We start from the raw sequence: 26,260 nt of genomic DNA on the forward strand, positions 1-26,260 counted from the left end.
TATGTGCTACTAACCAAACTATTTCAAAATTGGGCAGCAATTTGATTTTTCTTTATTATGTGCTTCTGATTTTTGTAATATCATACATGTTTCTATTTTGTTTGCTTTAAAAAATGTGCTTCTGTTTTTTGCCATATAAAGAATACATGTTTCTGTTTGTTTTTTAAATATTGAATTTGTTGTTCTTTAGGCTTTGAGGTTTTTTTTTTTACAAAATAATAATTTTACCCAAGGATGTTTTTTTAATTGTAAGACCTTATCAGATGTCACAACTTATCAGACGTCGTAAGACGGTGATGACTTCACCTAGTTCAGCTCCCCCGACTGCGGTGTCAGCTCCCACTGGTGTAGCACAGTCGCAGGACATGCCAGTTTCTCCCCACGTCTCCCGGGCCCCGGTGTCATCAGAGTCATCAGTGGCGCAACCAGTTAGTGCCAGGCGGCGTCACCGGCCTCCCAGCACGACCGACACCACGTCGCCATCTGCTGCTAGTGCGTCGGGGTCACAACCAGGTAAAGATTTTCCTTCAACTCTATTTGTTTCAGACCAAGAATGTTAGTAGGATTGGTTATTTAATGTTAATTTTATATTTCTTTGCAGCCAAGAAGAACACCCGAGGACCCTGTCGCCAGTTGATGACGGCCAAAGTCACCCGGGTGAACAACAGTCGTATCAACATCGCATACGACGCGCGACATCGGGCTGCACCAACGGCTGACCAGCACAGCTCGTTGGCCCATGACATTGGATCCGTCGTTCGGACTTATTGCCCGATCAAATGGAAGTCCTGGAGGGTCATGCCTGATCAGGTGCGGATGGAGATGTTAGGACACCTGTCGGTATGTATTTTATACATTTTCATTGTTTTTCCCTTCAAATTTTATTTCTAATATTTAATGTATGTAATGAATTTATTTTAGACAAACTACAATTTGGAGAACGTCGGCGAAGAGTTGTTAGCCTACATCAACAGACTCTTTGCTGACAGGTACAAGCAGTGGAAGAGCGACCTGCATCACCATTTTCAGGCATATGATGATACGCAGGTTGCTCTTCAAGAGGGTTGCCCGAAGGAGCTTGAGGGCCGGGAGGATAGTTGGCAGTGGCTCTGCGGTCATTTTCAAGAGGCCGATTATGTGGTATTTTTATATATTAAATTGAAACTTATTACATGTTTCTTACTAATGTGTATTTAATTTTTTATAAATTCACTTTCAACTAATACTTTTTATTTTTTGTATAACAGAAGAAGGCCAAAGCAAATAAGGGCAATAGGCAGAGGAAGACTCTTCTCCACCATTCAGGTTCCAGGCCCTTCTCTTATAGGATGGAGGCGCGGCGCCAGGTAATAATACAGTCGTTTTTATTTATTTTTTAATATGTCATTAATATTAATTTGTTTTTTTCGTCCTAACATTTTTTGTTTCTGCTCAATTTAAGGGGGGGGGGGTCCAAATTCCCAGAGATTGATGTATTTGGCGACGTTTATGTTCGACCTGGGAATGAGTTGGCGGAGTCCCTTCATGTAAGTAGCCTTTAATTTAAATTATTATGTAAGCGTTCAAGTTTTTATAGTTATTATATGAATGTTTTAATTCATATTTTATGTTATGTTCAACAGACGACTATGATTGAGAGGAGCCAGTTGGTTCTTCAGGAGTCCGCCTCCCAGCTTCCTCCCGATACGCCGCTCGAGTCCGTGGTTCCTCCATCGGATGCAGGGTTTCAAATCCTGACTGAAACCTTGGATCAGAGTCTCGGGAGGCGCTCAGGGACATATTGTCGAGGGATGGGGAATGCCAGGAAGCGGCCACCTAGACCCCGTGAATCATCAGAGTCAAATGAAGAGGTGACTGCTTTGAAGACAGAGGTGGCGGACCTCAAGAGTCATTTGTCTCATATTCTACAGTCCCTCGCTCACTCCGGCATTTCAATCCCGCCTTTTACTCCCCCGTCGACCTCCGAGCATGGCAACCACACCTCTCCCCCTGTCAACAATGTCCAGACCTCCGAGCTGCATTTGCCAGACGACAATGTAGATCTCGGAGGGTTGTTTGATTAGATTTTAACATTCTTAATTATATTTTAAATATTTCTATTGTACTAAATACATTATGTTATCACATTTTACATATTTCTCTTTATTACCTTGTTCTAATTGCAATTTCATTTCATTAAAAAAAAAAAACCAAATTTATTTTTTTACCAAAATAATTCAATTTAATTTTAAATTAAAAATAATATATTTATTTTTTACGCGACGATAGTTTCCGTCGTGCAAAATTTTAAAAAAAAATTACACAACCGTAAAATTAAATTTTAAAGAATTTATTTTTTTTGCGCGACGAAATAATTTGTCTCTCTAAGTCAATGCGACAAAAATATATCGTCGCGCAAATATTTTAAACACGAATCTACTCGTCGCAAAATACCTGCGCCACGAATGTTACTCGTCGCGCAGTGTCCTTACAACGACTATATTTCGTCGTGCAAATATTTTTGACACGGATATACTCTCGTCCCTCTGCTTTAGCGCGACGACAGTTTCCGTCGCGCAAATTGTTTTTGAACATACACAACCGTAAAAATAAATTTTAAAGAATTTATTTTATTTTGCGCGACCAAACTATTTCGTTGCGCAAATATTTTAATCACGAACACACTCGTCGCACAGTACCTGCGCCACGCATGGTAGTCGTCGCGCAGTGTCCTTACAACGACTATATTTCGTCGCGCAAATCTTTTCGACACGAATATGCTCTCGTCCCTGTACTTTTAGTGCGACGCTTATGATTCCTCGCGCTATGTTAATGCAACGAATGTATATTCGTCGCGCAAAACTTTGACCGACGAAATATCTCATCGTCCCGTGAAAAAACGTGCAACGAAGGATTACCGTCGCTCATTTTGCGCGACAATTTTAATATTTTCGTCGCGCAAAGTGTATCTTTACGATCTTTGCGCGACAAATTTTGCGCGACGAATATGCTGTCTTATTACTATTTGTGCGACACAAATGTACTTTGCGCGACCAAAATTCCTTCGTCGTGCAAATAGAAAAATCTAGTAGTGAAGGTCATCCTTCTTTGTGTGACTGTATGTGAAGACCTGTATTTTAAATGGATAAAAGAAGATATTTATCATTTGGATAAATTTGGATGATATTATCTTTTTAAGATATTTATCTTTTGGATAAACTTGGATAATCTTATCTTGTGAGGATATTTATCTTTTGGATAAACTTGGATGATCTTATCTTGTTAAGATATTTATTTTTTGGATAAACTTGGATGTACTTATCCTTTTAATATTGAAGTTTATCCTATCCCTATAACCACTATAAATAGGAGCATAACCTTATAGTTTCAAAACATGATAAATTAGAAAGAAATTTAGAGAGAAGAAGAATTGTTAAGAAAAAAGAGTGGGAGACTGAGTTTGTGGATGTGGTGGAAAATTGGGAAAACACCTTACATTTCTAGCAAAAGTTTTCGTGAACACTATATTATGCGTGATATGATTATTTGATTAATATTCTTGTTACAATTGAATATTTTTCCTGGAATGTTTATGTGTTCTAGACTGGTTGAATAATGTTGGCATAATTATATATATACATTGGTGATGTTTTAAATGTTACATTGTTGTGAGATATATGGATATGTGAAATGCATAATGTCATGGAAATTGGTTGGAATTGTTGGATTGAGAAAATAATGATGGAAAAGAGGGTAATGGAAATAGTTTTTTGTGTAGTTGAGTCTAACTCTTGGCCGGCCGGTACCAAGTCTCAGGGATCCCACAATGCACAAGGTTTTTATTGGGTGATTCGGGACTGGCAATAGGGAGTTAGACAAGATGACTAACAAAAAGGAATTATGGGATGATTGAAATGGGTGTTAGTTCATATAAATGGGCATTTGAGACCAAGTGGTATAAGCATGGTATGGGACGTGCAGGTCTGCTTGTCTAGTTATATGAATTAACGGGAGTAGATAAATAGCATTCATTCATGTATTATTATTAATGTGATATTTGGCTGTGTGATTGCATGTCACTGAATTTAGTTATATCAATCTATTGTGTTAAGGTCTCATGTCTCTATTGAGCGGTGGTTGCTCATCCCTCACCCTATTTAATTTTTCAAATGAATTAGTGGGCAAGACAAGGACTAAACCCTTATACCCATGTACAAGTTTTGGGTCACGACCTTGGGTTTCCATACTTGGTTTGAGATTTAACTTTGGGCCAATCCACTTTGTTTATAGACCCAAACGCTTTTCTAATTGGCTTATCCACGTCATCCTCCTTTGTGGGTTGAAGGTTTGAAAAAATACCCTAGGTATAAATAGATTGATGAACCGTTTTCGCAAATGTGATTAATGAATCGAGCTCCACAAACTGAGGTAAATCTGGGGGATGTTATTCAGATTTTAAAATTCGTTCAATTTGAGCTTTTTGACTCATAATCTTCAATTCCTTTGTTTTAGTTGTTTATTGTTATTGGAAGTTTAATTGAGGATTCAAAATGAATTCAGAGGAGTTTAAACATAAATATTTACAGGTTGGATTGCTGGAGAGTTTTTACATATTTAGGTTTGTGAAATCTTGGGGGTTTATTGAGTTTGGTGTGAATTGAGTGAATTTGATGAACTAGGAGGAAGGTTACATGAGTTTATATTGTTTAAATGGTATTATGATTAAAATTAGAGGAGAAATTGGTTGAAAATCCTTGGAACTCACTAAATTCGCACCAGGGACCCGTTTGCAAAGTAAAATGAAGTTTTTGGGACAATTTTGAAATTTATTGAAACTTAAGGAGCTAATGTAACATCCCATCCCGAATTTTTATTTTTATTTTTGAAATTTAAAATAAATTGATGGTATTGCCCCTAGGGTTTTTATGTGGTTTAAGGTTCATTTTTTGTTTGGGACTGGTTTTGGAAGTTTTATTCACTCCATTGCATAGGGCTCATTCTCACGGGTTCGTAGACACATACTATGCGTAAACAATGGCGGACCCAGGAATTTTTATAGGGGTAGGCTAAATATATATATATATATATATATATATATATATATATATATATATATATTTTATAGAGGAGATATATTATAAGCCTTTTTTTTTTCTCTTGAAACAAAAATGTAAATAAAATTTTATAAATCAAACATGGCCACATTACAAGCAAATATAACATAAAGAAGTACAAAATATAAATAAATACACAATCAAATACATTGTCCAACTTAAAAAAATCATATATGCTAATTAATAATTCAAGTTGCAAAAATAAAATATATATCAACATTCTACAAAAGTTTTCACCCTAACCCTAAATCATAAAAACTTAACAACAACAATTAAAATTGGAAATTGAATATATATAAAATAAAAAAACTTACCAAGATTGAAGAACCTACTGAAGATAGTTTGGTAAATTTTTTAGAGGAGGAGAGCTATTTCCTCTTGGCTCTCAAGATTTAAATATGGCGTTTTGGCTGGCTAGAAGAAATTTTTTTATGTTTGCTCTCTATGGGTGTAGCCACTGGCGGACCCAGAAATTTTTTAGCGGAGGTGCAATATTGACTAAGTATGAAAAATGGTTTTTCGGAATACTCATTTTCTCAAGATAATTTTTGGCGGCTTTTATTCCTTACACATCAAATAAGAAAACTTGATTTTATGGGATTTTAATATGAAGTATATATTGACTTAATGAGCCATCATTTTTAATATGAAGTATAGAATTTCTATTGTAAGTGTTGATGCAAGTTCAATGAAATTCTTCTCTTTGATAAAAAAAAAAAAATTACTCATTTGCTAATTAACAGTAGTTAGTCTCAACTATTGTTATTGAGAAAACAAATTAACAAATAACATATGAAAAAATTATTTCAAGTTTATTAAATAAAACAAGAGTTAGACTTTCAGTCGCAACATACCTGACCAAGTGATATCCGTTCGATTACCTCCTTCATTTGCTTCATTATGAACACTAACATGAATATCACCGATGGCACGAGTAGTTTTTATGTGTATACCTTTCAGAAAAGATAGTGACCTCAATCAAAATAATTTAAACTACCTTTTTTTACTATTGCCAATATCTCTTGTGATAATTGATTTGTATATATGCTATGTATATAGAAACATTCATAGATTCTTTCAGTTGGACGTACCTTCATTAGAACACATGAACACCACGAGGAAATCTTACTTATATATGTCCAATTTGTTTAAACTTGGATCATATTTATTGACAATGTTTGTTATTTAGGTATAAGAATGGCCACTTAGAGATTAGAAATTTTCATTTCAACTCTTAGGTCGGCGCCTGATAATGCCTCTTCTCTTGGGGTCGTTTGGTACGGCGGACTGTCATGGACCGGACTAAATCCTGGGACTATCTTGGATTAACTAGGATTGGACTAAGCTGGATTAAGTACTGACTTACGTTTGGTGTTGCATCGGACTAAGAAGCTGAATTGTAAAAATAATGAAGACCTATGTTTGGTGCTTTGTCGGACAAAAAAATAATTATTTTAATATTTAATTTTAATTAGAAATTTTAACCTAAAAATAAATATATATATATACAAATATATATAACTTTTAAAAAAATTAAATAAAAAAATTGAAAATTATAAATATATTGTAGCATTTTGGGCTTTTTTTTTTGTTATTCTTAATATTTTTAGGCATTTATAGCTTTTTTCACCCAAACATATCATTACCCAAAGCCCATTTTAATATTGCTTAAGAACCAAACCCTAAACAGATCTATGAAAAATAAAATAAAATTAGGAAACGACGTCGTCACCCAAACGCATCTTCTTCTTCCTCGTGAGCGCCGCTCTGTCTCTCTCTTTCTCTCTCTCTCCCTCCCTCTCTCAGCTGGATATACTAGGTTTTAAATCAATACAATATCATCATCATTGTTTCTTCATGGAAACACAGATAGTTAAGGGATTGGGAGAGACATTGATGGGTGCATATCCTGGACGTGCCATGAGCTTCATTACCAAAAGATCCAATCTAGACGCTCCGACTGTAAGGCCAACAATTAATTTTATGAAAGGACAATTTTTGCATCAATATTCAGTTATTTTTACGAGATCCATGCTTCATAGGAGATGAATCTGTGGGTGGCTTGGGATTCTTGGTGCTGGGTCTGTGTTCATGGCTTGAGGGTGGTGGTTATGGGAGAAGAAATTTGGGGGCATCGCTGGGCGTTGGGTTCTGCCATAGTCGATTGCATCTGTGGTGGTGTGGTTTTGATTCAAGCCAAGGAAATTCATCGGACTCGCGTTAGCTATTTAGCGATCCCAATTTCGGGTTCTGTATATTAGACACACGAGTCCCCCTTTTTTTTAACTGTTGGACTATATTGTCTCATTTAAGTTAATCCCTTCCTTTGCCAAACATGGGTTTCAAGTGTTATTTAACACAGTCCAGTCCAGTGAGGCATAGTGAGGCATACCAAACAAGCCAGTATAGATGAGTGTTTGTAACAGACAATGAAATATTATATATAACTATCATTGTAAGAGGAAAGAGAATGTGGGTATACTAACAATTATAGATCCATCGTTGCCAGAATTTGAGTCGTGTTCTGATCGGTGCATATTTACATATCATTTTGTACCCTTCTAACTTATGATTTGGTTATGTTTTTGAGTTAAACTTGTGCTTTTAATAAATTTTGTGTTTATTTCAGTGTAATAAGCTTGAGACTCACTAATTGCATTTTGGAGACAAATTAGTTCAAAACGATGTCTGCAGATCAGTCAACTTCGGATTAGAATGTACTTACTCAAGAAGAACCAGATAATGAGCCATATATCATTGGAAAGATACGGAAGTCTATTTTCTGTAGAATTTTACGTTTCATGATTCCGAGTCTTCTAGAGAAAGTTATACATGTTTTGGCAACTTAAGGTCAAATTCGGCAGCATCTGCGTTACTGGGCCAAAAATCACATTTGAAGGCCTTCCGGATTTTTCCTTGAGTTGGGCTGCATATGCTTGGAAAGATAATTCAAAGATCTTCAAGATCCATATTTTTGCAGAATTTTATGGATGGAGAAACAAGCCCAAAACGAGCCCTAAAGAAGACTGCAATGCATTGTCATGCTTGACATATGCATGAGGTGTTATTGATTGTGGGGAAGTTAGGTGAAGCATATTCAATTCCTATAATTGAGTGGAATTTTGCAGCAGCCAAATGAATTGAAAGATGTTGAAGTGGATGATGCAACACTAAGCTTAATGACAAGAAGAATTGTTTTCAAATGCAATTGTGTGTTAGGTTAAGTTGGTGAATTAAGTGTTGTGTGTTAGGTGAAGTTAGTGTGTTTAGAAAATTCAATTGTATAATTCAGATTTTCACTTCCCCTAGGCCTATAAATAGGGAAGTTCTCTAAGCTTGTAAACACACCCCAAGGGGGGGGAGCTCTCAAACACTTCTCTAGAGCTCCCTTCCCTTCTCTCCCTCAAATTCTCTTAATTTTGCTTTCTAGTTCTCAATTCTAGCTTTCCTTTTGCTTCTTAGTTGTAGTTTATTTTTCTTTGTAATGTAAATTCTTTTCTTAAGTTTTCAAGTTGAATTAGTTTCCAAGTTTCAATTATGGTTTTTGTTCTTATTCATTATGCTTATAAGTTAATATGCTAGTTTGAATGATTGATCACCATTTAGGCTTGCATGTTAGCTATCTTGGTTTGAATTAAGAGTATACACCATGCTTTAATTCGAATTGAACTATGAATAGGAAGAGTATGTATGGACATTCGACAACAGGGATTAGATACATGCTTGGTTGTTTAAATTGTTCTTCTATGCTTAATGGGTTCCTAATGCTTAATTTTAGGTTAGACAACAAATGATCAAATTAGGGAATTAGGAACACAAGGTTATGACCACACACCATGGCTTAATCATACTTTAGCTAGAATCAATCCATTAATCTAATTGAACTTGGGAACTTATTTTCTTGAGGTATTTCCTTTTTCTTGTTTTATTTATTTCTTTTTTTTTCATTTCTGTTTTGTGTAGGAGAAATGAATGGAATCATTCAATCACCAATCCTCGTGGGATCGACCTCGCACTTACATACGCTATACTACCGAACGGCTCGTGCACTTGCGAGTATCACAAGTTGAGGATGCAACTGAATCCATTTTGGTGCAGCTGTATCTACACAACATGTTCCACTTGGGAATTCAGTAGGCATCAATGCAAATGCATGTATGGGGAATACCCCATGGGGGTCTTTAGTACGGACCAATTGTGGGCAACGCTGAATTAATTCCTGTGCAATATCTGTAGTAGAGAACAGAAGTGTTATAATGGGAAAAGCTTAATCAACTTGGTTGTCATAATTAAGTTAAAACTTATACCAAATTTTCTCACAAACATGGAATGGCAAAGAAGTCCAGCGCCGTACGGGCCTTTCTCTGGCATTAGATCTTCAAGTGGAGTGACGGAGTAGAGATAATGAACGATTTCCCAATGTTCATTGAGACACGCCAAGAGAATTGGAGTCATATTGCCTTCCTCAATGGCAATACTAAGTATGTTCTTGCTTTTTTCAACCATGCATTCAACCATTTTGAGATTTCCTCTATTTGCAGCAACAGCAAGAGCAGTCCAACCAAGAGCTTTTATTTCCAAGTCTTCCTCTGTCATCAAATCCACCAACCCTTCCACAATATGCTCGTGCTGTAATTCTATTGCCATGTAAAGAGCTGTCTTTTTTGTGTATGGAATTCTTGTTCTTATTGCATTGGGATGTAGGGTAAGAAACTCCTTTGCTTTATTCCAATCCCCACTCCTCACAGCATTGAAGAACGGCTGATGCTGATGGAAGTCATCCGCAGTCGCGTCATGTCCTGCCCCAAATTTTAATTACTCAATTGTTTCACATAACATAATCCATTTATTTCTTGTTTTAATAATGATTGAATGAATTGTACATGCATCTTATATGTACCTTTTTTTTTTATTCAATCAAATCTATCATGTGTGACTAGCAATGGCGGAACCAAAAATTTTCCTGGGGATGTGCTAAAATTTTATTTTATTTTTGTATGGGAGATCTATATAAACAATGAGAATCAAATTATTTATTGGTATGCTAATTGATACAGTGAGAACCAAGTGGGAATCATAAACTAAAACTGTGGGAAGAAGAAACACAAAGAAAAGTACACTTCGTAGCAGTAGCATATCCAAAAAATTTAAACAGGGTCATAAACACAAAAGCTTTGTTGCACTTGCAGATCTGGATGCGAACCTGTAAATCGGAAGCAGAACTAAAGAGAAGAAAAGAATGGTTCCCACCATAGTGGTGGTGGATTCCCCCTCCTCTCATAGCACCCAGGAGAGAGAGAGAGAGAGAGAGAGAGAGAGAGAGAGAGAGAGAGAGAGAGAGAGAGAGAGAGAGAGAGAGAACTGGGAATACCACAGAATGAAGAAGTAATTGACCAAAAAAAAAAAACAGAAGCAAAAGAAAAAGTAATAAAAAAAAGGGCTTGTCCAATATGGGTCCCTACAATTTCTATTTCCTAGATATATACCCATCATCCTATAAATCTATGTGTAAAACCCAATTTCAAACTTAAATAACCAGTAGGATATAAGAGGTCATAGTATTCCTATGTTTTTACATCATTGCCATCAAACTTCATATTTAATTTATAATTTATTCCATGCATTTCATTACCTGCCATAATTGTAATTAAAACTCCCTATTAATAGCATATCAATCATCCCATTTCTTTTGGTTGCTATACCCTCTAACATATCACCCACTAAAATTACAAACCAAAAATATATATATGTAAATTACATATCCAATAATGTACATATGAAAATATATATATATATATATATATATATAGGTATATTATTTACCAAAAAAAAAAAAAAAAGAGGTCAGTTACTTTGTAATTGAAATTTCAGTACATTTTTCAAAAATAAAAAATAGGTACACAATAATTTATAGAAAATAGGTGCATTGTATAATTGAAATTTATGCACATTTTTTATAAATTAAAAATAGGTACCTTATTTAGAAGAAAAAAATAAGCTCATTATATTAGGTAAATTGTTTTACTAGGTATACATTATTAGAGAAAAAAAAAATAGGTACATTATTTAGAGAAAAAAAAATAGATACAAAATTTAGAGAAAAAAATAGGTTCATTATACTAGGTACATTATTAGAGAAAACAATAGGTACAATATTTAGAGAAAAAATAGGTTCATTTTAAAAAAATATTTTTCACAAAACAAATAATAAATAGATTATCAAATTATTTTTCAACATAATTAAAATTTACACTATTATTCATAAAAGTATAATAAAATAGATTACTAGTCGTATAATTCATAAAAGGAAAACAACATTAATTCCTAAATTTAATATTGAATGTAAATTACTAATAAGTTAAATAGATCACTAGTAGTAATTCATAAAAAACAACATTAATTCAAAAATAGATTACTAATATGTTAATGTTGAATTTAATATTTAATTTCAAATAAGTTTCTAAATTAATTCCTACATCCATTACAACCATTTGGTAATCTTTCCAAATTCAACGTGTGTCATTAGTTACACTCCCCATAACACATTAAGTCATAAATAGGGATAGTTTTGGAATCCGAAAAATACAATAAATCAGATTTTAAGTTATATTAGGTAACTTGCTTAGTTGGATCCTAGTCATCGGGTATTATTTGAAAATTTTGGGTATTTTAAATAGAAAACTAAAAGAAAGGGTTGTAGGTGATTTAAAATGAATTTTATGGGTTTAAGCTCAATTTACTATAAAAAAAACAACGAACAATACAAAATTGAGAGAAGTGACTCCTTTTTTTAACACCAACCAGACAATACAAGAGGCATCCACGTGGCCTCCAAACCAAAAAGTAATAAAAAATAACTTATATTATTATATATATATATAGGTAGGTCCTAGTCCCCTTCTGGTATCAGAGCCGTAAGAGTTGAAAGAGTTGAGTCTAAGTCTGCTACTCATATCGCCCAAGTGGCTGATTTAAGTTTTCTGAGTTAGCAAGTCTCCCAAGTTTCTTTTAATTTAGTTAGCCTCCAAAGTTTCTTCCAAGTCTACTCCAAGTTATCTAATTCCTTAGGTTCCCCTCTCTCAAAAGTCCGTAAGGTGAGACCTTTTTACCAAACAGTAAGTCCCAGGTAGAGGCATGAGCGGTTAGGCACGAGAAGGTGAGAGAGAGAGTAGCCCATAGGTTCTTAGGTACCTTAGAGTCAGTCTTAGGAGTTACCCAAGAGTCTTTCTATTTTGGAAGTCATGTAAGAGTCTTTCTAATTTAGTTAATTTAGATTTTCCACGTAAGCAAAATGAGTCGTTTATTTAGAACCAATTCAATTAATTCTTCTAGTTCTAGAACCTGTTTGGAACCAGTTCCAGATATAGTTAATGAAGAAGTTTTAGAATTTGAGTCATCTAGTTCAGAATTACACTGTAATGATTGGAATATACCTAAAGTCCCTAATAAAGAAATTTATAAGCAAAAATGGTCAATTAATGCATTCAAGCAAACTACGCATATTAAGACAGTAGAACAAGTCTATGCCTTAGGAAAAGAACATGAAACATGCCAATTACTTAATCTTGATGCAATTACGAAACATAGGCAAGAAGGCAATAATTTTCTACATATAGGATTAGTTCAAGTCGTTGTTAAGCCCTTAACTAAATTAGGACTTAAGTCTACAATTTTATTAAGTTTAAGAGATGCTAGATTTAAAGATTTTGAAGAAGGAGTTTTAGGAATCATTGAGTCAAGTCTATGTCATGGTCCAGTACATTTTGATTGTTATCCAGATTTTACTATAAGCCTTAGTGATCCGCATATTTTGAAAGTTTTAACTTTAACCATTAAAACACGCGGTTATAATGTTTTACCAGGTACCCAACCTTTAGCTTTAATTTATAGAGTCATACCCAAAATGCTAATATTACAGTTCCCAAAATGATTAGGTGGTCAGATGTCAATTTACCTAAAGAATGGTTTTTAACCACTGAATGCCCCCCTAAGCCAGTCCAACGTAGTTTAAATGATTTAGATTATATTCAGCCTTATTTAGATGGTACGGTTAAAATTAGTTTTGATAGGCCAGTCAAGTCCACAGTACAATTAGAATAGTTACCTACGCCTAGTCAATCTTTTAAGTTTCCAGCAAGACATTCGTCTGCAGAATCATCTTCAATTACAGAAAGAGATTTAGAAGCCGATAAAGCCTTAATTGATTTTAAAATTAATGAATTAAGAAAGGCCAAGCAAGTAGTTCAACCAAGTTATAACAAAGCCCCTACTGCACCTCCTGAGCCAATACAACCAGAGTCACCCACTAAGTCAGATATGCAAGATTCAGTCTTTGAAGCCCATGTTTGTGATGCCCAATTAAGAGTCTTACATAAGCCATTTAAAATTCATTGGTCAAGGTTAGATGCCCATTTCCAAGCCCCTGAAAATGCCGAAAGAAAAGCCAAGTATCATGATGCTTTCCCCCAAGCTCAAAGAAAAGAAATTTTCAATGAGTGGAAAGAATATCTCAAAGCCACTAGGTCCGAGTCACCTTATCTAGATTATGTAGAAGCCAAATATCTAGGTCAAAAGTTAGTTACTTTAACCCAGGAAAAATGGGAAAAAAGCCGATGCCACCAAAGTTGTCAGTACGCACCCCCCCAGTTGAAACAATAATAATTAATCATAGAAATACCAAAGTTGTTGCAAGCCCTTACAAAGTAGCTGAGTCAAAAGATGAGCCAGTAAAAAAGGTCATAGAACAAAATAATTTTGCCAACACAAGCCTAATAGTAATAGGTAAGCAACTAGATAAGATAGAAACAAAAGTCGATAAGTTAATTCCACAGGAAATTACCCTTAAGCCTAAGAAAGAAAAGCCTTTAGTTCACTTTGATTTAAGACCAGAGTCTGCCCTTAAGGTTAGTCCAACAATGCGTAAAATAGAAGAAATGTTTCAAGAATTAACCCCAGTTAAACCCAAGCCCAACAAAGATAAAGATAAAGGAAAAGAAGAAGAAGCCTCAGTTAAAGTTTTAAGTTTTGATGTTAATTCTGATAGTGAGTCAAATATGTCTTTAGAATCAAGCCAAAGTCTAGAGTCAGAAACTAGTAATATTTCTAAAATAGAAAAAGCCTTTAGCAATCTCCAAGTTAACCAAGATGCCCAGAGTCTTAACGTCAGTCGTTTAACAGGTAAAGTTAATCCTACAAGTCTTACCAAAAATTGGTATCCTAAGCCTACGCCTCCAGATGTTCAATTTGAAGAAAGAACCCAAAGCCAATTTTCAGTGTCTTCCGATAAGCTTTACGAATGGAATATAGATGGTTTATCCGAACAGGAAATACTTAATAAGTTACAACATATGTCTATGGTAGCCAATAGTTATGCCACTAATCACCAATTAAAACAGTCAGAAATAGTCTCCCTTTTAGAAACAGGATTTACAGGAACACTTCGTTTCTGGTGGGATAAACATCTCACAGAAGATGCCAAGTTAAGAATAATCCATGCCTTTAAAACTAATGAAGATGGTTACCCTATTTTAGACGAATGAATAGGTACAAGCATAGAAGATGGAGTTAATGTCCTTTTATATACAATTATTGAACATTTCATAGGAACGCCCAGTAGCACAACAGCCAGAATTCATGACCAGTTAAGTAATTTACGATGCCCTAAGCTAAGTGATTTTAGATGGTATAAAGATGTTTTCATTTCCAGAGTCATGCTTAGAGATGATAGTAATCAAGCTTTTTGGAAAGAAAAGTTCATAAATGGTCTCCCCAATTTATTTGCCCATAAGATTAGAACAGTCCTAAGCAATGAATCAGGTCAAATTAATTATGATGAGTTAACTTACGGTAATATAATTAGTACGATTAATCAAGTCGGTATGAAAATGTGTGTAGATTTAAAAATAGGTAAATCAATTCAAGCCGATAGTAAAAATGCCAAGTATGAATTAGGAAATTTCTGCGAGCAGTATGGTCTAGCACCGGTCCCGCCGTCTAGACAAGCCAAAAGAAGTCATGATAGACGCTTTAGTAAAAGACGCCATTATTCTCGTAGACAAAATTATTTCAAAGATGATAATGAATTTTATAGTAAAAAGAAATTTACCCCTAGGAAAAGCAAATGGTCAAAAGGTTATTCAAAAGGTTTTAGGAAAAGCCCCCGACAAGGTAAAAAGAATTACTTTAAGAAAAGTATGGATAAAAGCAAAGTCAGATGTTACAAATGCAAAAAGCAAGGTCATTATGCTAATGAGTGTAAGGTAAAAGAAGCAATTAAGCAATTAAAGTTAGCATCTGAGGAAGAAGCCAAATTAATTAAAGTCCTAGAATTAGCCAACACTGAGTTAGATCCTATGCCTACAGATAGTTCACATGCCTACAGTTCAGACAGTTCCCAGTCTAATGAGCCAGAAGTTCAATTAGGTTGTAAAGATAAGTGTTGTAAAATCTTAAACAAATCAATTTGTGTTCTAACTAAGCAGGAAGAACAAGAAGAGTTACTAATTGAGTTAATAAGTAAAGTCCAGGATCCCGAGTTAAAAGCCGAGTACCTTAGAAAGCTTAGAAAAGTTATAAGCCAAGAAGAATCCAGTTCTAGTAGTCAGCCTAAGATAAGCCTTAATACTACCCTAGAAAGGTTTAATAAAAAGAAAGAAGTCACACTTCAGGATCTCCAGTTAGAAGTCAAATTAGTTAAAAAGGAAATTCTAGAGTTAAAACAAATAAGCCAAAAATTAGAAACTGAGAATTATGCAATTAAACAGGATTTAATTAGTTTGTTAGAATCCAAAGCAGAGTCTAGTAATCCTTTCGGTAAGTCTAGTTCTGAGTCTGAGCCAGATTTATCCGATAAAGAAGAAAAGGTCATTAGTCTAATTAAAGCAAATTAATTTTAGAAAATGGTACTCCAGAGTTAGTATTTTTATTAATGGATTTGAATTAAATACAATTGCTTTATTTGATTCAGGAGCCGATTTAAATTGTATTCAGGAAGGTCTAATTCCAACTCAATTTTACAAAAAGTCAAAAGAAGTTTTAGGAACAGCATCTGGTAAAGCCCTTAAGTTAAGATATGAATTACCCAAAGCCCATGTATGCCAAAATAAAATATGCTTCAAGACATCCTTTGTCCTGATCCAGAATATCACGGATGAAGTAATTTTAGGATTACCCTTTATTTCTTTACTCTACCCCTTTCAGGTAGAATATGATGGAGTCACTTCAAGCCAATTAGGAGAAAATGTTAAATTTGAATTTTTAACTAAGCCAAAATTACACAGTCTTAAGTCATTACAAAAGTTAGCTATTTCTAAGTCAGTTAAGTTAATTCAGAGTAAAACAAGCCAAGTTAACTTTTTAAAAGAAGAAATTAAATTTAAAAGGGTAGAACAACAGTTAACCGACAAGTCACTCCAGTTAGAAATAGGTAAATTTGAAGATAAGTTAAAAAATGAAGTTTGTTCTGATTTACCCAATGCCTTTTGGCACCGAAAGCAACATGTAGTTATTTTACCTTATGTCAAGTCATTTAGTGAAAAGAATATTCCAACCAAAGCCCGTCCAATTCAAATGAGCCAAGAATTAATGGAATTATGCAAAGCCGAAGTCACGGATCTAGTCAACAAAGGAATAGTTAGAAAAAGTAAGTCACCCTGGTCTTGTCCAGCTTTTTATGTCCAGAAAAATGCTGAGTTAGAAAGAGGAGCCCCACGCCTAGTTATCAATTATAACCCCCTTAATTCAGTTTTAGAATGGATTAGGTACCCAATTCCTAATAAAAGAGATTTAGTTAACAGATTAGAAAAGGCAGTAATTTTTAGTAAATTTGATATGAAAAGTGGTTTTTGGCAAATTCAAATTAAGGAATCAGATAGATATAAGACTGCATTTGTTACCCCCTTTGGTCATTATGAATGGAATGTTATGCCTTTTGGATTAAAAAATGCCCCTAGTGAATTCCAGAATATTATGAATGAAATCTTTAATGCTTACAGTCATTTTTCCATAGTATACATAGATGATCTTCTTATCTTTTTCGAGTCAATAGAACATCATTGGAAGGATTTACATAAGTTTTTCCAAATAGCTAAATCTAATGGTTTAGTCATTTCAGCTAAGAAGATCAAGTTATTCCAGGTTAATGTTAGGTTTCTAGGATTCAACATAAGCCAAGGCCAAATAAGCCCAATCAATCGAGTTATCCAGTTTGTTGATAAATTTCCAGATCAAATTCTTGAAAAAAGCCAACTTCAAAGGTTTTTAGGTTCTTTAAATTATGTTTCCGATTTTTATCAAAATTTAAGAAAGTTATGTAAGCCCCTGTTTGATCGTCTCCAGAGCAATCCTCCTGCCTGGACCCCGAGTCATATAGAAATAGTTAAGCAAATTAAAGTTCATGTCAAGTCTCTTCCATGCCTAGGTATTCCTTCAGTTCATGCTTTTAAGATTGTTGAAACAGATGCCTCTGATATTGGTTATGGTGGTATTTTAAAACAAAGAATAAGCCTTGAGTCTCCTGAACAAATTGTTCGTTTTCATTCCGGTGTTTGGAGTCAAGCTCAAGTTAATTATAGTACTATTAAAAAAGAAATTTTATCTATTGTTTTATGCATAAGCAAATTCCAAGATGATTTATTAAATCAAAAGTTTTTAGTTCGTGTTGACTGTAAGTCTGCAAAGCATGTTTTAGAAAAAGATGTTAAAAATATAGCTAGTAAGCAAATTTTTGCAAGATGGCAAGCAATTCTGAGTGTTTTTTATTTTGAGCTAGAATATTTGAGAGGTAGTGAAAACAGTATTCTAGATTTTCTTACAAGAGAGTTTTTACAGGATAAAAAGCCAGAGCCATGTCAAGTAAAAAAAAGAAAAGAAAGACAAGCAAATAATGCAATACAGTCAATCCAGCCAACCAAGCCCAGGCCAGAGTCAACCCAGAATCCTACCAGCAACCCTGATGCCCAAACCAGAAGCCAATGCCCAACTTGTGCCTTTTCCAGGTTATATGTCAATTCCAGTTAATAATAGATTTAATCCTCTAAGCCAACCTTCTCTACGCCCCAATTATCAAGCAGCATTAACTTCTCAATATGACCCTTTTATTGTTCATACTCCTATGCCTTCTCAGAGTCAAAGCCCTCAAAGCCCAGTCCAAAGGTCTAGATATCATCCCAAAAGCAATTCCCATCTTTTTGTTGTTGAGCCTTATTTAGAAGACTTGAATGACCCAGCCAAAATAGCTAAGAAGTTCTTTCCTCCCAATATGCACTATTTTCCAAGTCATCCTTTGAAGCAATTGAGGTTCTATAGGGATATCCTTTATGAATCCCAATCAGCAGATATTAGGCCCATTAAAGATAAACAAAGAGATGCCACAATTTTTCATGCCCTTTATATACGCCAAGTCATTAAGCCAGAACATTGGAGCAAAAATGCCTATGATCAGTTGCCACTTCAATCAGGCCTTACTTATAATTATGGTGACTACATTGATGCCTGGTATACAATTTTATTTCATCAGCACGAGGATTTCAGTCATTCATGGTTCATGAACTTTGATGCCAAATTTAAACCCTATTTTCCATGCTGGTTTCTCCAATGGTGGAACATTGTTGGCCCCTGTTGGGAAATCATTCCAGTAGGCCTTCAGCCCACAATTAATTATTTTAGTCAAAAGCATCAATTAACTAAGCAAGAAAAGTTCTTCCCTATGCTTCTCCATTTCTTTGCCAAATACAAGGTTCCATGGATTCTAAAATGGAGTTATCAGGTTAATTGGGACACCAGGATTATGAACCGCCATTATGTAGTCAAATGGTGGGACAAAGTCATTCTAGGAAATATTATCAATGAAGTCAATGCAAATTATCCTCCTATTCAGATGCCTCCAAGCAGTTCAAATGCAGTTAAAGAAGCCTCTCCAAGCAGTTCAAATGCCTCCCTCAAAGGAAAATCTAAGAAAGAATTAACAGAATTAGCACAGCAGCTCCTTGCCCAAGTTTCTCAAATGAAAGATGAAGATGATGAAGATGCTAGTCCAAAGTCAGAATCTTCTTCCATTCAAATGCCTAGTCAACAATTCAGTCAGAAGCCCAAGCCTAGATGGTCAGATTACGTGCCCGACAGTCAAGATCCTTATGATCTCTCTGAAGATTGAAGCCTTCCAAGTCAAAGATGCCCTGACAAGTTAAAGGTTTTTCAAAGATGCCCATGCCCTTCAAGTTAAAGTCCTTTCACCCATGTGAAAGCAGATGTTAAAGTCCTTTCACCCACGTGAAAGCAGATGCCTTTCCTTTCCTTCCAATCAAAGTTGTCCGACAAAGTTTAAGTTAAATGTTTTTCACTTAAGTTAAAGTCAAAAGTTATTTTGTCTTCTCTTGAAAGCCAAGGCTATAAGTTAGGAGTTTTCATTCTCAGTTTCCTCAAGCTTTGTTCAATAAGCATTGTAAGTTTCTTTCAGTTTTCAAAGTTCTCTCAGAGTTTGTAGACCTGAGGCAACTACAATAGTTGTGAGTGAGAGTAAAGTGTGAGTATCCTGCGTGACATTGCTTGCTTTCACTGAACTAAGATTTCTGTAAGTTCTTACTTTGTTTTCAAAGCTTCCACAGTTAATAATATTTTCAATTAATATTATTTTCTGTGTTTATCTTTATAGTCCTTCAAATTTTAATTTATGATAATTCAATTATTTTCATTAATTTGTATTCTCATTTTAATTAAATTTAGTGCTCTCATAATTTTTTATTTGTATAATTTATTCACCTGCGTTAATTTTCTTTTGAGTTTATGATTAATTTATTAGTTTCAATTTGCATCCATTCATTAATCTATTTTATTCATTATTTCTCTATTTTTTATTTTTTAGTTGCCCAAGTCATCTTCCAAGTCAACTATTTAGTCATACTCTCTATTCTCTTCCGTAGCTAACAAACCCATTTCCTCTTCCAAGTCTTCAAAGTCTTCACATTATTAAATACACAAATCAACTCTTGAAGTCAAGTTCCCACCTATAACTAGTTAAAAATCCTTTTTAATATATATATATATGCAGCAAGTATGTGACTTTATGGGCTACCTAGCCTAAAAAATGGTGGGATAATATTCGTGGGAGTAGGAAATACCTTATAAAATTTGCATACACCAGGCTCAAGCCCAGTCTAGTCTACATGTAGTTCCACCCTTGGTGGCTAGATGCATAAACGAATGAGATATATTGACTGCGCATTAGCATGTATCAGATTTGATCTTATAAGAAAAATAATTCAATCCGATGCGTAACGAACCCCACAAAATATCTCCCCATCAATATTATTGGAGGGCTCCATCAACGAAGGGGATCACTAGAGTTAAAAACCCTCTTTGGAGCACGTTTTGTTATAGAATGAAGTTTTAATTTCCGCACTGCTGCACATATATTTGATATTGATGCCTGTAATTTTCATGAGGATATATATTTCTTTTATAAAAGTAAACTAATTAGTCCTTAAATGATCAGCACCTTTGCTTGTCACAGAGAGAGAATCAAGTATACCTGGGTTGTTGGATGAGTTTGCAGACTGAACAGGCGAATTACATGGAAGTAATGGCTGTGGCGTCAACCTTTCTGCCAAAGTATCCCAAGCAATCTTGGCTGAAGTCATGTCTCTAATCACCGAAAAAGCTTCTGGCCCGCACGAAATTTGGATTGTATGTAAAGCCATCGCATTCTTCTTCCTCCAAGTCTTGAGCCGATCATCAGAGTCTTGGTCTTCTCCTTTAGGAGGTTCAGCTGTAGCCTCCACTGCATCCCAAAGGTCTTGAGCCAACAAGTAATTTTTGACCAATACACTCCAATGCATATAGTTATTCTTGTGAAGAACTTCCATAACAATTGCACCTGCGAGGACGCCACTTGCTTCCATTCTTACTGGTCAAGCACACTACAAGAGAAAAAATTTAAGAGAGGTTTTAATATCCTTGTAATAACTTGTAAAGAACCCAGTCATCCCTTCAATTGCTTATGCTGTAACAGGACCACATACTGCTTTTCTTCATAGTTGCTTTTGCCAAATATAGTGTAATTGAGAGAGTTGAGAATGTAGAACAAGAAGAACAAGATAGGTTTTGCAGAGAATTCAAATCTGCCAATTGAATTACTTACTTGGTGAAGGGTTAGATATACAAGTATACAAGGTGATTATTAGTTACAAACAATGCACAAGACATGGAGGGAAACATGGAGAGTTTCCATCCCTAAAACAAGGAAGAAGAAAACAAGGAAAAGTAACAAGGTGGTAGACAAGCCATTTAGGGATGTCTATGTTTTGTCTTTGTCTTTACTAACACTCCCCCTCAAGTTGGTGCAAAGATATCACGCATGCCCAACTTGTCCAGTGAGTCATGGAAAACTTTACTTGATACGGCCTTCGTCAGGATGTCAGCAAGTTGGTTTTCCGAGTTTACAAATGGAAACTTGATTATACCCCTTTCTAGTTTCTCTTTGATGAAGTGTCGGTCGACTTCCACATGTTTGGTACGGTCGTGTTGTACTGGGTTATGTGCTATCTCGATAGCTGATTTATTGTCGCAGTACAAATTTGTAGCTTTCAATGGTTTAATTCTCAGATCCTTCAGTAATCTCCGTAACCAGAGCAATTCACAAACTCCTTGAGCCATTCCCCTAAATTCTGCTTCAGCACTTGATCTAGCCACAACTTTTTGCTTCTTACTTCTCCAAGTGACTAAGTTGCCCCCCACAAATGTAAAGTATCCAGAAGTAGAACGTCTATCTGTGATGGATCCTGCCCAACCCGCATCTGTGTATCCTTCTGGGTTCATATGTGTATGTTTGGAGAATATCAACCCCTTGGCAGGGGCAGCCTTCAAGTACCTCATGATCCGAGTTACTGCATTCATGTGTGCCTCACTTGGTTGATGCATAAACTGACTCACCATACTCACAGCATAAGCTATGTCGGGGCGTGTGTGTGATAGATAAATCAGTCGCCCAACCAATCTTTGATACCTTTCTTTGTCAGTGGGTACTTGGTCTGGATACATCCCTAACTTGTGGTTCTGCTCAATAGGTGTGTCAGCTGGCTTACAATCAAGCATTCCAGTTTCTGTTAACAAGTCTAACACATATTTTCGTTGGGATAGAAATATGCCATGTGTTGATCTAGCAACTTCTATGCCAAGAAAATATTGTAACTCACCTAATTCCTTCATCTCAAATTTACTAGCAAGGAGCTTCTGCAGATTCTTCATTTCTTCATTGTCATTACCGGTAACCACCATATCATCAACATAGATGATAAGGGCCGTAAGTTTGTCACCACGACGCTTTAAGAATAAAGTGTGATACGAGTGGCTCTGAGTGTACCCAAAGCGCTTCATAGAATCTGTGAATTTTCCAAACCAGGCTCGTGGTGACTGCTTTAGCCCATATAATGATTTTCTCAGCTTGCACACGGTGTTGGGACCAAGTGCCATGGAGGTCCCTGGTGGTGGTTCCATATACACTTCTTCTTGCAATTCCCCGTGAAGAAATGCATTCTTTACATCATACTGCAATAGTGGCCAATCAAGGTTTGCAGCAAATGACATGAGAACACGTACGGTATTGATCTTGGCAACAGGTGCAAATGTCTCTTGGTAGTCAATTCCATATGTTTGTGTATACCCTTTGGCCACTAATCGAGCTTTGTATCGATCTATGGATCCATCAGCTTTGTATTTAATGGTGTATATCCACCGACATCCAACTGGTTTCTTCCCTTGTGGCAACTGGACCATTTCCCATGTAGAATTCTTTTCCAGAGCTTCCATTTCAATTTCCATTGCTTCAGCCCATCTGGAATCTGTTATAACATCCTGCCACTTATTTGGAACACATACAGTAGATAATTGATTGACAAATGATGCATATGACTTTGACAATCTATGAGTTGAAACATGGTTATTAATGGGATATTTAGATTTGGCAGTAAGGTCAGGACAATATTGAGGTTTGGGTTTTCCTCTAGCGGTCCTAGGTGGGAGAGTGTATGGTATAGCATTAGGTGCTTCGGGAATTACCTCAAGTGTTTCCTCATCACGAGACGACTGGTCCGATGGTTGAGAAGAAGGGGTTGTATTTTGTTGTTGATTGCAGCAACCATTTGAATTGTCTCCTCCGGGATCTTCACCAAATAAGAACGACAATTTTCCAATACCTTCATCGCTGCCCAAATTTTGAAGTTCACTGGTGCTTGGCGGCCGGTCGCTGGGTTCTGAGCGACCGGTCGTTTTGTCACAGATTTGATTTTCCTCCCTGGAGTCTGGATGACCGGTCGCTTCTGTATTACGACCGGTCGTTTTGTCACAGAGTCGATCCTCATCATCGCTGGAGCAAGGCGACCGGTCGTTGGGGTCAGTGCGACCGGTCGTTTCTGGATTACGACCGGTCGCTTTGTCACAGAATCGATTTTCATCACCGCTGGAGCAAGGCGACCGGTCGCTGTGGTCAGTGCGACCGGTCGTTTCAAGAAAGCGACCGGTCGCTTCTGGGTTGCGACCGGTCGGATTTGCACAGACTTGGATTTTTTCTTCCTTCTCTTCATTCCTTCTCTCCCCCTGAAGAGAAGGGGGCATAGCAGCTTCAAAGTAGGATAAATCTTCATGAAATGTGGCATCCATAGTGACAAAGAGCTTACGAGTAGGAGGATGGTAACACTTGTATCCTTTTTGAGTTGATCCATACCCAACGAACACACATCGAATGGCACAAGGGTCCAGCTTACTTCTTTGATGAGATGGAACATGAGCATATACAACACAACCAAATATGCGAGGAGGCAGCTTGAGGACTGTAGGAAGAGAGACATGACGAGCCAAGGTGTTCAGTGGAGTTTCAAACTTCAAAACACTACTCGGCACTCGATTAATTACATATACTGCAGAAAGAAGGGCATGTCCCCATAAGTAGTGAGGGACCGATTTATCCAGCATGTAAGCACGAGTAACCTCAAGTAATTGTCGATTCTTTCGCTCTGCGACACCATTTTATTGCGGAGTGAAAGATGTGGAGGTTTGATGAATGATGCCTTGGTCTCGAAAGAAATGTGCCAAGACATTGTTCACATATTCCCCACCATTATCTGACCGGAATACTTTGATGGAGGCTTGGAACTGTGTGGTAATCATAGCATGAAATTCACGGATTGCAGCGGAAACGTCACTTTTATGAGCTAGTAAATATACCCAAGTCATGCGAGTACAATCATCAATAAATGTAATAAACCATCTTTTGCCATTGGAAGAAACTTTAGCAGGACCCCAAACATCAGAGTGAACCAAATCAAAAGGGAATTCCGTTTTATTATCACTTAAGGGAAAAACAGTTCGATGGCTTTTGGCCAATACACAGGTTTCACATTGAAACTGAGAATGATCTAGACCACGAAACAAAGACGGAAACAAACGTTGAAGATAGCCAAAGGATGGATGTCCTAGACGACGATGCCAAAGCCAAATCTGATGTTGGTTGCGAGCTTGTGAGCTGGAACCTTGAGTATGAGCTGCCCTTGGTGGTGAAGAGACCGTCAAGGAATACAACCCCCCTCTTCGTTTACCATGCCCAATCGTCGCGTGAGTCGTGAGGTCCTGAAAAAGACAATGGGAAGGATAGAATGTGGCATAACAGTTATGTGAGTCAAGTAATTTTCCAACAGACAGCAAATTGCAATTGATGGAGGGAACAAGTAGTGTATGAGATAAAGATAAGGAAGGGGAAAGTGATATAGTTCCTTCACCAGCAACATTAGAGGGGACTCCATTGGCACTAGTGATGTAAGGATGACGAGACTTAGAAGATATTGTGGAAAACATAGTAGAGTCAAAAGTCATATGATCAGTGGCACCTGTGTCAATTATCCATGTAGTGGGTCGTGTACCTGATTCGGAGTCGGAGAGTAGGGTGGAAGATGGAGAGGCATCGGTAGTTATAACACATGCTGCCTTGGGTGTTTTGTTGCGGGATTTGAGAGCATCCCACCACTCAGGATAACCATGAAGCTTGAAGCACTTCTCAACAACATGATCACCACCACAATGAGTGCACTTCTGAGTTCCCTTTGCATCGTCAGTTTTGGGACCCCGGGGGGGAAGTCCGGAGGACGTACGGTGTGGTGGCCGATATGGCTTGACCGCCATTGCACTCCCACCGCCAAGCATGGAAGATTGGCGATTATCTTCTTCTACCACTAGTGCATAAGCTTCAATGACTGCTGGAAGCGGATTCATTGCAAGAATCCGACTACGAACGGAATCAAAGTTGGGATCGAGTCCTCCCAAAAAATCATACACACGTTCCACCTCAAGTGCTTGTTGGTGAAGAGCCACATCATCGGGATTGGTATGTTTGCAGGGACGGAGGTTGTCAATTTCCTGCCATATTATGTGTAATTTTTCGTAGAATACATTCACAGGTTCACCACTTTGAGAGGTGGTGACTGACTGACGACGGAGTTGGTACAACTTGGAGCTATTCTGTGTGACAGTATATGTCTTCCGAGCTGCGTCCCACACCGCATAAGCCGTTGAGCAGTGATCAAATAAGGCACGTACATTTTTGGTCATGGAGTTGAGGAGCCATGACTGCACCAAACAGTTGTCTTCATCCCAAGCTTCATAGCTAGGATCATCAATGGCAGGGGCAATCTTTTTACCATTAATGAAACCAGCCATACGACGAGCAGTGATGGCCAAGCGAACACTACGAGACCATGCAGGATAGTTGGACCCATCCAACTTATCAGGAGTAATTGGAGAGTAGTCATGAGAGGACCGGGGTGGTGGTGGTGTTGTGGAGTCGATCTTGGTGGAGTCGATTTTAGAGGAGTCGCCCGTGGAGTCGTTGATGGAGTCGTTGGTGTCACCCATGAGGTAAATATATAAAAGGATGTAGAGGAAGAAATAGCTTAAAACTTCAGCAAACAAGAGCACAAAAAGGGCTTGTGATCAAGACCAATTTTGAGGCAAGGCAAAGTATGAGGTAGGAATAATATAACAGCAAATTATGGGCAAGGATAGGTAGAGATTTAGGCAAGAACAAGGTTATGCAGAGGCAACCAAAATCGATTGCTCTGATACCATGCCAAATATAGTGTAATTGAGAGAATTGAGAATGTAGAACAAGAAGAACAAGATAGGTT

At 36.6% G+C, this 26,260-nt stretch overlaps 2 protein-coding genes across 2 annotated transcripts; one reads left to right on the top strand and one right to left on the bottom strand.

The window, feature by feature from the left end:
* The first annotated feature begins 296 nt into the window (after window positions 1–296).
* LOC148296665 (uncharacterized) lies at window positions 297–7,317 on the top strand. Its single transcript, XM_088248598.1, has 7 exons — window positions 297–513; window positions 602–840; window positions 940–1,140; window positions 1,248–1,357; window positions 1,442–1,526; window positions 1,623–2,036; window positions 7,108–7,317. Exons 1-7 carry the CDS (start codon window positions 297–299, stop codon window positions 7,315–7,317), a joined length of 1,476 nt encoding a protein of 491 aa, XP_088104724.1.
* Window positions 7,318–7,574: 257 nt separating this feature from the next.
* Window positions 7,575–10,732, bottom strand: LOC148296666 (uncharacterized). The gene is made up of 4 exons (XM_088248599.1): window positions 10,726–10,732; window positions 9,401–9,892; window positions 9,209–9,323; window positions 7,575–7,614 (listed from the first exon to the last, which is right to left on the bottom strand). Exons 1-4 carry the CDS (start codon window positions 10,730–10,732, stop codon window positions 7,575–7,577), a joined length of 654 nt encoding a protein of 217 aa, XP_088104725.1.
* Between the last annotated feature and the right edge of the window lie 15,528 nt (window positions 10,733–26,260).

The sequence above is a fragment of the Prunus avium genome, chromosome 2 (assembly GCF_965620075.1).
Source record: "Prunus avium chromosome 2, drPruAviu1.hap1.1, whole genome shotgun sequence".
In the NCBI taxonomy this organism is placed as follows: Eukaryota; Viridiplantae; Streptophyta; class Magnoliopsida; order Rosales; family Rosaceae; genus Prunus; species Prunus avium.